The sequence below is a fragment of the Erpetoichthys calabaricus genome, chromosome 2 (genome assembly GCF_900747795.2).
Source record: "Erpetoichthys calabaricus chromosome 2, fErpCal1.3, whole genome shotgun sequence".
NCBI classification, from domain to species: domain Eukaryota; kingdom Metazoa; phylum Chordata; class Cladistia; order Polypteriformes; family Polypteridae; genus Erpetoichthys; species Erpetoichthys calabaricus.
In genome coordinates, this window is record NC_041395.2 from 22,789,384 (window position 1) to 22,801,101 (window position 11,718).

The 11,718-nt window shown below is 46.7% G+C and overlaps 1 protein-coding gene across 1 annotated transcript in view; it reads left to right on the forward strand.

Moving 5' to 3' along the window:
* The window catches only part of si:ch211-210p4.6 (malignant fibrous histiocytoma-amplified sequence 1 homolog), a 74,938-nt gene extending 69,729 nt beyond the window's left edge, over nt 1–5,209 (forward strand). Inside the window, exon 11 of the mRNA XM_028793516.2 lies at nt 5,005–5,209. Coding sequence (XP_028649349.2) covers nt 5,005–5,019 — 15 coding nt within the window. The 3' untranslated portion in view covers nt 5,020–5,209. The remainder of the gene's footprint in view (nt 1–5,004) is intronic.
* The last annotated feature ends 6,509 nt before the right edge of the window (nt 5,210–11,718 follow it).

An 11,718-nucleotide genomic window follows, 5' to 3' on the forward strand; every position in this document is an offset into this window, starting at 1 on the left:
ATGTAATCCCACCTCCTCATTGAATGTATCCATCACTCCTACCGCAGACCTCACCACGGTCACACTTCCCTCGTACATATCCTGTACAACTCTTATGTACCTTCAACACCATCCAACCTCTGCTCCTTAGGGACAAGCTGACAGAGATGGGAGTAGATTCATACCTGGTGGCATGGATCGTGGACTATCTTACAAACAGACCTCAGTATGTGCGTCTCGGGAATTGCAGATCTGACATTGTGGTCAGCAACACAGGAGCGCCGCAGGGGACTGTACTTTCTCCGGTCCTGTTCAGCCTATATACATTGGACTTCCAATATAACCCGGAGTCCTGCCACGTGCAAAAGTTTGCTGACGACACTGCTATCGTGGGCTGCATCAGGAGTGGGCAGGAGGAGGAGTATAGAAACCTCATCAAGGACTTTGTTAAATGGTGCGACTTAAACCACCTACAACTGAACACCAGCAAAACCAAGGAACTGGTGGTGGATTTTAGGAGACCCAGGCCCCTCATGGACCCCGTGATCATCAGAGGTGACTGTGTGCAGAGGGTGCAGACCTATAAATACCTAGGAGTGCAGCTGAACGATAAATTAGACTGGACTGCCAATACTGATTCTCTGTGCAAGAAAGGACAGAGCCGCCTGTACTTCCTTAGAAGACTGGCATCCTTCAACATCTGCAGTAAGATGCTGCAGATGTTCTATCAGATGGTTGTGGCGAGTGCCCTCTTCTACGCAGTGGTGTGCTGGGGAGGCAGCATTAAGAAGAAGGATGTCTCACGCCTGGACAAACTGGTGAGGAAGGCAGGCTCTATTGTTGGCATAGAGCTGGATGGTTTGACATCCGTAGCAGAGCAACGGGCACTCAGCAGGCTCCTATCAATTATGGAGAATCCACTACATCCATTAAACAGTGTCATCTCCAGACAGAGGAGCAGTTTCAGCAACAGACTGCTGTCACTGTCCTGCTCCACTGACAGACTGAGAAGATCATTCCTCCCCCAAACTATGCGACTCTTCAATTCCACCAGAGGGGGTAAACGTTGAACATTATTCAAGTTATTATCTGTTTTTTTTTTTACCTGCATTTTTTATTACTCTTTAATTTAATATTTTTGCTGCTGGAATATGTGAATTTCCCCCTGGGATTAATAAAGTATCTATCTATCTATCTATCTATCTATCTATCTATCTATCTATCTATCTATCTATCTATCTATCTATCTATCTATCTATCTATCTATCTATCTATCTATCTATCTATCTATCTATCTATCTATCTATCTACTTCTCTGCCACTCCCGACTTCCTCATAGAATTCTGAGGAAAAAAATGAATTTAATCCATTTTGGAATAAGGCTGTAACATAGCAAAATGTGGAAAAAGTGATGCGCTGTGAATACTTTCCGGATGCACTGTATATTATATCACACCCCAACCAGTCTCGACATAACATTCAACCTCAAAAGTGTCTGGCGGTAAGTAATAATAAAAAGAAAAGGTGCAGCACAAAGTTAATATACAATACAAACCCTCCCTTGACCCCACACTGAACATGAACTCAATAAGACACACAAAGTACGAAATGCACATAAAAGTCCAGAAGATTTAATGGAAAATGGATAATATTTGTGAACCTGGTTCAGCTAGAAAAATAGTCCTACGGAAAGTACACAGATGAAAATGATGGTTTGCTCCTCTCCCCAAACAACAAGAAACAGCCTCCCCGTGCTTATCATTGGTGCGTGGCGTAATCCAGAACCCCGGGGTTTTGCAGTGCAAAGATGTTGTTGTCAGGCATTGAAAGTGGCAGGTAGACAAAGGTGTGAATGATTTGGATCGGTGCCTTCTCCTATCTTCTGTAGTGAGTTGACAGTCTAGTAGAATGGGCTGTCATGTCTGCGAATGAGAAGATGGAGTGGAACAAGATTGTTAAAAATGGTTAATTAAAAGCAAAAGAAGAATCAAATTACCCCATGCCAGGAAATCATGTAATACATTTTAAAACCTTCTCTAAACTGGTGTCTACATTCATTTTATCTGAAAATGTCTTTTGTAATCCGTATGAAAGGTTCTGTGAGGCAGAACAAGCAAATAACTATCAAAATTAAGAGAAAAGGAAAGAAGGTGATCACTAGAAGATACCAGTTAGCCTCGGGAACACCTCATAAAAGATCTACAGGAAAGATTAGATCTGTCAAAGTAAAGATTGGTAAGAAGTTTGAGTCTGGTGAAATTCTTACCAAGGAGATTTTGGTGGAGTCCCAGCAAATTTTGAAAACTCTAGAGGAGCAGTCTGAAAGTTCATCATCTGACATTTATGAGGTACCCATGGAAGAAATTGAGCCTGAAACTATTATTATTGAGTCTGACAATATTACAGAAGAAACTTCCGCTATTAGCTGGGATTACAGTGTACCAAGGCCAGAAGAGGAGAGTGACCAATCAAAATCAGAACAGTTTGAGATGTCAGAAAACCCCTCTTTTTGGACCCCTGGAAAATGGAGCCAACCAATGACAATATCGATAGAAGAAATAGAACAAGATGAAATTGTATAAGAACCCTCATCTAAAAGTCCAAAAAAAGCAGTCTTCATGTATAACAAGACTAGAGGAAGAGGAGGAGGAGGAGAGATTGAGAAAGGATCATCCTTACAATATGAGATGTTACATGAACCTCTTTATGAAATTCCAGGAAAGCTGACCCAGCAAGAAATTGTATCGATGGAGGAACTAGAAATGAAAACCTCAGATGAACACGATATACTCCAAGAACCTACAGCCATATGTCTTGAAATGTTGCCCACGTATCTTTCAGAACCAGAGGAAGAGATTGAAGAGGGAACATTTCAAAACTATGAAATATCAGAAGAATCTCCTCATATAAGCCCTGGAAAGCAGAACCAACAAGAACCAATATTGTTGGAAGACCCAGAAAAGGATACATCTGAACGATGTGACATTATACAAAAACCTTCTGTGGGCCATTCGTTCTGCATCAGAAATATTTCTAGCACACGTAGACATCAACTGGAAAGAGTCCATGTGGACAGCAGGGGGCGCTCATGAGCTATCCATGAACACTGAATGAGACAAGGGGGGGACAATAAAAGTTGGGAAAAAAAAGGGCTGTCTTTCTTTTCTTTCTGTCCTTTTTGTTTAAATAGCAAATGACCGGATGCAGGTGATGGGATTGAAAAGACCAATTATCGTGAAGGACCACGGTTCCACAGTGTTATCCTTCCCGTTTTGTTTCCAGGGGAGCATATGTACATACACACAGATGATGTAAACAGGACAACTCTACGAAAGACGGGACTCAGCACAAGATACATTTATGACGACATTAATCACGTAGCACTGCTACACCTTTGTCCAAGGTGACTTACCACATTTTAAATACAATTGGTTCCATTTCTTTTTGGTTTTCCAACTCGATCACAGGCAGGTCAAGTGACTTGCTCATAGTCACACACTGGTGTCAATAGTGGGATTTGAACTCATAAACTTCAGGATTTGAAGTCCAAAGCCTTAACCACTACATGACACAGTTACGAGATTGTGCCCTTCTGTCAGTCAGTGTGGCCAAGTCTACGAGATTCATGGATGCTGAGGTTTTCAAGGCAATTTTCAAAGCATTCTATAGCAGCATGGACTTTGACTTCTTATTAAACTTGAGCACTCCTGGACGTATTTATATTTTTTTAATTTGTCGATGAAGTTCGCATGGTGGTGCAGTGGTAGTGGTTGTGGACGAAAGGTCGAGACAACAGCAGGCAGACACCAATTCAAATAAACAGAATTCTTTTTATTTCTTTACACTTGGTGAATAGAGGGTCCTTGCTTTACAGAGCCTAAGTGCAAAAGCCCCATCATATTGGGGTGAGTTGTATTTTTATAACAGAGATCTTCAAAGAAACGGTTTTAGAAAAAAAATAAGCTCCGTTTCATCCAAAGGTCACAGAACATTCTTACACAATTTGTTGATTACAACGTAAAGCAGAAATTCTAATCTTTTCTTATATTTTTAATTAAGCTTATCAGAAAACTTGTCATATGTTTGGCATCTTAATTGGACGATAACCAGACACTACTGAGACAAGCCGGGAAGTACCCAAAAACCGCATTCCACGCTGGCAGCCCTACTCTATGTGAGCACGCTTATTTATCTGTTATAATAATACCTAGCCACACAGAGAACATGCAGATTTTCATACAGAAGCTAGCAATAGATTTTAAATTCCATTCCACACTGTGCAGCCTTGCAGTAAGGGGACCGGGGTTTGTCCTCCCTGAGCGGAGTTTACATGTTCTCCCCGTGTCTGTGTGGGTTTCCTCCCACTTCCCAAAGACATGCAGGTTAGGTGGCTTGGTGATACAAAATTGGCTCTAATGTGGGGTTGGGATTTGTGTGTGTGTGCGTGTGCGTGCCCTGTGCTAGCAGGGATTGGCTCCGGCACCTCCAAAGACCCTGTTCAGTACTAAGCAAGTTAGAAAATGACTGACTTTGGAGATGCCTATGATTTTAGACTCATTTGTTTTTCACCCAGTGGCGGCTGGATGGTCTTCTGACCTGGGACCCCTTGCAGATTTTTTTTTTTTTTTTTTTTTTGTGTGTGTGTACAGCTTAACAGGAGGTTTTCTCTTGTTGTTTTAGTCCTCTTAGCTGTCTGACCTTATCGTCGTACTCCTCTGTAGAGACTTGCAACATGATATTGTACAGTATGTAAGGACGCTACCCTTCTACTAATTATATGCCTATGTTTCATAAGCTTGTACAGATTTATTTTCTTCTGTTATTTCTATATTATCATTTTATCTAATTTTGTTTTTCTTTTTTTGTAACTTCCTCTTTGACAACTTGTAAAGTACTTTGAGCTGCATTCTTTGTATGAAAATGTGCCATAGAAATAAATGTTACCTCCTCCTCATCATTTTGATAAACATTTGTTTCTTGTTCTAAACGTGCTAAGAAGTTCATTTGTGTCACGTTGCTTTACAGAACTTTGACTCCTGAAGTGGATATCTGGATTCCCTTGGAAGAAGAATGTCAAAAATTATTAAAATATTTTTAGACTGTTTTTCTGAAAAACTGAAATGAAGTGGCTGTCATATTTCCTGAGCGTGTTGTCTGCTGGTCAAACATGTGAGTAAAAATTTCACCAAACTTTGTACATGCAACAATAAATGTGAACTTGAATTTTGTATTTCCTTTTGTATGAATGATTTATTCAAGTGTGTAAATATGGAAACTTATGATCTTTAAACTGTTTGGCATTTTTACATCCCCAATTGAACCAGAATTGGCTGCCTCATTCTCGGGGAGTGACACAGTTCACAAATCAAATGAATGAGAATTGTCTGCCTCATTCTCGAGTAATGACACAGTTCACGAATCAAATGAATGAGAATTGTGTGTCATGTTCTCGGGTAATGACTCAGTTCACGAATCATATGAATGAGAATTGTGTGCCATGTTCTCGGGTAATGACTCAGTTCACGAATCAAATGAATGAAAATTGTCTACCTCATTCTCGGGTAGTGACACAGTTCACGAATCAAATGAATGAGAATTGTGTGTGATGTTCTCGGGTAACCCCTCCTTTAACCGTCACCTTATCGTGGTGGAGGGGTTTGTGTGTCCCAATGATCCTAGGAGCTCTGTTGTCCGGGGCTTTATGCCCCTGGTAGGGCCACCCAAGGCAAACTGATCCTAGGTGAGGGATGAGACAAAGAGCAGTTAAACAAACCTCCTATGACGAAAAACAATTTTGGACGGCGTTTTCCCTTGCCCGGACGCGGGTCACCGGGGCCCCACTCTGGAGCCAGGCCTGGAGGTGGGGCTCGATGGCGAGCGCCTGGTGGCCGGGCCTGCACCCATGGGGCTCGGCCGGGCACAGCCCGAAGAGGCAACGTGGGTCCCCCTTCCCATGGGCTCACCACCTATGGGAGGGGCCAAGGAGGTCGGGTGCAGTGTGAGTTGGGTGGTGGCCGAAGGCGGGGACCTTGGCGGTCCGATCCTCGGCTACAGAAACTGGCTCTTGGGACGTGGAATGTCACCTCTCTGAAGGGGAAGGAGCCTGAGCTAGTGCGCGAAGTTGAGAGGTTCCGGCTAGATATAGTCGGACTCACCTCGACGCACAGCTTGGACTCTGGAACCAATCTCCTTGAGAGGGGCTGGACTCTCTATCACTCTGGAGTTGCCCCCGGTGAGAGGCGCCGAGCAGGTGTGGGTATACTTATTGCCCCCCAACTTGGAGCCTGTACATTGGGGTTTACCCCGGTGGACGAGAGGGTAGCCTCCCTTCGCCTTCGGGTGGGGGGACGGGTCCTAACTGTTGTTTGTGCGTATGCACCGAACAGCAGTTCGGAGTACCCACCCTTTTTGGAGTCCCTGGAGGGGGTGCTAGAGGGCATACCTTCTGGGGACTCCCTCGTTCTGCTGGGAGACTTCAATGCTCACGTGGGCAATGACAGTGAGACCTGGAAGGGCGTGATTGGGAGGAATGGCCCCCCTGATCTGAACCCGAGCGGTGTTTTGTTATTGGACTTCTGTGCTCGTCACGGATTGTCCATAACGAACACCATGTTCAAGCATAGGGGTGTTCATATGTGCACTTGGCACCAGGACACCCTAGGCCTCAGTTCGATGATCGACTTTGTGGTCGTGTCGTCGACTTGCGGCCACATGTCTTGTACACTCGGGTGAAGAGAGGGGCGGAGCTGTCAACTGATCACCACCTGGTGGTGAGTTGGCTTCGATGGTGGGGGAGGATGCCGGTCAGGCGTGGTAGGCCCAAACGTGTTGTGAGGGTCTGCTGGGAACGTCTGGCAGAGCCCCCTGTCAGAAGTAGCTTCAACTCCCACCTCCGGCAGAACTTCGACCACATCCCGAGGGAGGTGGGGGACATTGAGTCCGAATGGGCCATGTTCCGTGCCTCTATTGTTGAGGCAGCTGACCGGAGCTGTGGCCGTAAGGTGGTCGGTGCCTGTCGTGGCGGCAATCCCCGAACCCGCTGGTGGACACCGGCGGTGAAGGATGCCGTCAAGCTGAAGAAGGAGTCCTACAGGACCCTTTTGTCCTGTGGGACCCCGGAGGCAGCTGATAGGTACCGGCAGGCCAAGCGGAATGCGGCTTTGGTGGTTGCTGAGGCAAAAACTCGGGCGTGGGAGGAGTTTGGGGAGGCCATGGAGAATGACTTTCGGACGGCTTCGAGGAGATTCTGGTCCACCATCCGGCGTCTCAGGAAGGGGAAGCAGTGCAGTGTCAACACTGTATATGGTGGGGATGGTGCGCTGCTGACCTCGACTCGGGACGTTGTGGGTCGGTGGGGGGAATACTTCGAAGACCTCCTCAATCCCATTAACATGCCTTCCAATGAGGAAGCAGAGCCTGGGGACTCAGAGGTGGGCTCCCCCATCTCTGGGACTGAGGTCACCGAGGTGGTCAAAAAACTCCTTGGTGGCAGGGCCCCGGGGGTGGATGAGATACGCCCGGAGTTCCTCAAGGCTCTGGATGTTGTAGGACTGTCTTGGTTGACACGCCTCTGCAACATCGCATGGACATCAGGGACAGTGCCTCTGGATTGGCAGACCGGGGTGGTGATCCCCCTCTTTAAGAAGGGGGATCGGAGAGTGTGTTCCAACTACAGAGGGATCACACTCCTCAGCCTCCCTGGAAAAGTCTATTCAGGGGTCTTGGAGAGGAGGGTCCGTCGGATAGTCGAGCCTCGGATTCAGGAGGAACAGTGTGGTTTTCGTCCTGGTCGCGGAACAGTGGACCAGCTCTATACCCTTAGCAGGGTCCTGGAGGGTGCATGGGAGTTTGCCCAACCAGTCTACATGTGTTTTGTGGACTTAGAAAAGGCATTCGACCGTGTCCCTCGGGGAATCCTGTGGGGGGTACTCCGGGAGTATGGAGTACCGGCCCCCCTGATAAGGGCTGTTCGGTCCCTGTACAATCGGTGCCAGAGCTTGGTCCGCATTGCCGGCAGTAAGTCGAACCCGTTTCCAGTGAGAGTTGGACTCCGCCAGGGCTGCCCTTTGTCACCGATTCTGTTCATAACTTTTATGGACAGAATTTCTAGGCGCAGCCAGGGTGTTGAGGGGGTCCGGTTTGGTGGGCTCAGGATTGGGTCACTGCTTTTTGCAGATGATGTTGTCCTGTTTGCTTCATCAGGCCGTGATCTTCAGCTCTCTCTGGATCGGTTCGCAGCCGAGTGTGAAGCGGCTGGGATGAGAATCAGCACCTCCAAATCCGAGACCATGGTCCTCAGCTGGAAAAGGGTGGAGTGCCCTCTCAGGGTTAGTAGCGAGATCCTGCCCCAAGTGGAGGAGTTCAAGTATCTCGGGGTCTTGTTCACGAGTGAGGGAAGAATGGAGCGTGAGATCGACAGGCGGATCGGTGCGGCATCCGCAGTAATGCGGGCATTGCATCGGTCTGTCGTGGTGAAAAAGGAGCTGAGCCGCAAGGCGAAGCTCTCAATTTACCAGTCGATCTATGTTCCTACCCTCACCTATGGTCATGAGCTATGGGTAGTGACCGAAAGAACGAGATCGCGAATACAAGCGGCTGAAATGAGTTTCCTCCGCAGGGTGTCTGGGCTTTCCCTTAAAGATAGGGTGAGAAGCTCAGTCATCCGGGAGGGGCTCAGAGTAGAGCCGCTGCTCCTCCGCATCGAGAGGAGTCAGATGAGGTGGCTCGGGCATCTGATCAGGATGCCTCCTGGACGCCTCCCTGGTGAGGTGTTCCGGGCACGTCCAACCGGGAGAAGGCCCCGGGGAAGACCCAGGACACGCTGGAGGGACTATGTCTCTCGACTGGCCTGGGAACGCCTTGGGATTCTCCCGGAAGAGCTAGAAGAAGTGGCCGGGGAGAGGGAAGTCTGGGCATCTCTGCTCAAGCTGCTGCCCCCGCGACCCGACCTCGGATAAGCGGGAGACAATGGATGGATGGATGGATGGATGGTTCTCGGGTAATGACTCAGTTCACGAATCATATGAATGAGAGTTGGCTGCCTCATTCTCGGGTAGTGACACAGTTCACGAATCATATGAATGAGAATTGTGTGCCATGTTCTTGGGTAATAACTCAGTTCACAAATCAAATAAATAAGAATTGTGTGCCATGTTCTCGGGTAGTGACACAGTTCACGAATCAAATGAATGAGAATTGTGTGCCATGTTCTCGGGTAATGACTCAGTTCACGAATCAAATGAATGAGAATTGTCTGCCTCATTCTCGGGTAATGACTCAGTTCACGAATCAAATGAATGAGAATTGTCTGCCTTATTCTCGGGTTGTGACACAGTTCACAAATCATATGAATGAGAATTGTCTGCCTCATTCTCGGGTAATGACTCAGTTCACGAATCATATGAATGAAAATTGTGTGCCATGTTCTCGGGTAATGACACAGTTCACAAATCAAATGAATGAGAATTGTCTGCCTCATTCTCGAGTAATGGCTCGGTTCATGAATCACATGAATTAGAATTATGCACCTCATTTTCAGGTAATGACACAGTTCACAAATCATATGAATGAGAATTGTCTGCCTCATTCTCGGGTAATGACTCAGTTCACGAATCATATGAATGAGAATTGTGTGCCATGTTCTCGGGTAATGACACAGTTCACAAATCAAATGAATGAGAATTGTCTGCCTCATTCTCGAGTAATGGCTCGGTTCATGAATCACATGAATTAGAATTATGCACCTCATTTTCAGGTAATGACACAGTTCACGAATCATATAAATGAGAATTGTGTGCCATGTTCTCGGGTAATGACACAGTTCACAAATCAAATAAACAAAAATGAACACTGCATGGTGGTGCAACACTTAATGCTGTTGAATCCTGTGCTCAGCCTCTGTCTGTGGGCAATTTGCATGTTCTCCTCTGCTGGCGTAGATTGCCATAATAATAATAAGTTAAATTTATGGTGCCCTCTGTAATGTTTGGGAGAAAGACACATTTTTTTCTTGATTTACCCCTCTGCTTCACAGTTTAAAATTGCAAATCAAACAATTCAGACATAATTAAAGCGCACATTGCAGATTTTCGTTTAAGTATATTTGCATACATTTCAGTCACACCATGTAGCAATGACGCCTTTTTTACTACATGGTCTCCCCATTTCAGGGCACCAGTGCATACCTTATCGAGGGCACCGTATATAGCACTTTACTTGCGACTCAAATTGCTTAGACAGAGGGGAACCGCTTCAATCACCACCAATGGATGATGTGAAGGCAGCCATTATTGTGCCAGTACACTCGCCACACATTAGCTATTAGGAGATGAAGGGATGAGAGAGATTGATAGCCAATTAGAGACAGGGGATGATTAGTGGGCTAGAACGGACGCAGCCATGGTGGACAATTTAAGCCAGGACATCAGGATGAATCCTACTGTTTCTGAAAGATACCCTGGAGTCTTTAATGACCACAGAAAGTCAGAAGTTTGATTTTATGTCTCATCCAAAAGACAGTGTCATGTTTACAGCACAATGTCCCCATCATTGCATTGGGGCTTTGGGGTCCACACACAGAACACAGGGTAAGTGCCCCCTACCAGCCTCACCAATCCCTTCCAACAGCAACCTAGGCTTTTCCTAGATGGTATCTCATCCAGTAACTGGTTGGGCTGAACATGCTTACCTACAGGTGGATGACCTGTCCTGAGGTGGGTATTGGCTGTGTGTCTTCTGGTTATTCCAGTTTTCTTCCCTCAACCAAAAGATTTGCTTATTGAAGATTCTAAGTTGGCTCCATACACGAGTACACTTGGGTGGGTTCAGTTCCTGCCTTGCAACTGATGCTGCTGGGATATGCTGTGGCACCCCACAAGTCTCCACTGGATTTGACAAAGTCAGATTATGAACAATTTAAGGAGACCGGTTCTCATTTATAGGGAACCCAAACTTTTCTCCATTAACCTGTGTTCTTTACATGGTGTGGAATATGGCCCAGACACAGACAGGCGGACACCGATGGTTCACCCAACATACGTTTATTTACACCATTCATATTTACAAAGTGCCACACACAACCCCAGAACTACCCCAAAGTCCAGGCCCTTCCAATGCCTCTTTCTTCAGGCTGCCTCCACTCCTCTCCTCCCGACTCCAGCCATCGAATGGAGGGAGGCGGCCCCTTTTATACACACCCGGACATGCTCCAGGTGCCTACTGATAATCATCCGTTGGCACTCCCAAGTGTGGCGGAAGTACCAGCTGCGCACCTGGAAGCAATCCGGGTGTCCCTGGTCGTCTTCCCCCCAGCACTTCCGGGTTTGGCGTAAGTGCTGAGGGCCAGGGCTCCTCAGGCATTGGGGCACCCCCTGGCGGTGACCACGGGCCCCTATAGGGTTGAGCTTCTAAGCTCTGTTCCTGTGGTCCCAAAAGCCACCAGGGCAGTCGCCCCCTCATGGTCTGGAGGAGGCGCAATCCCTTCTCTGGTCCTTCCGGGCATCCTGGCTGGGTGCCACCCCCAGCCGCTTGTAACAACAGCAAATCCAAAATGAATGAAATGTACAATTTCCAGGGTTGGCTGGGTGAGTGCAGGCGTCAAGAAGTCCCGATATCTTGCAAGTGCAGGTGAATCCTTACTTTGGTAATTTACACTTTCTTGGATCTAAAGCTGTAATTGTTTAAGAATCTCTGCAACATCTTTTTACAAAGCAAACGTTTTCCCACTATATCCAAATTGGG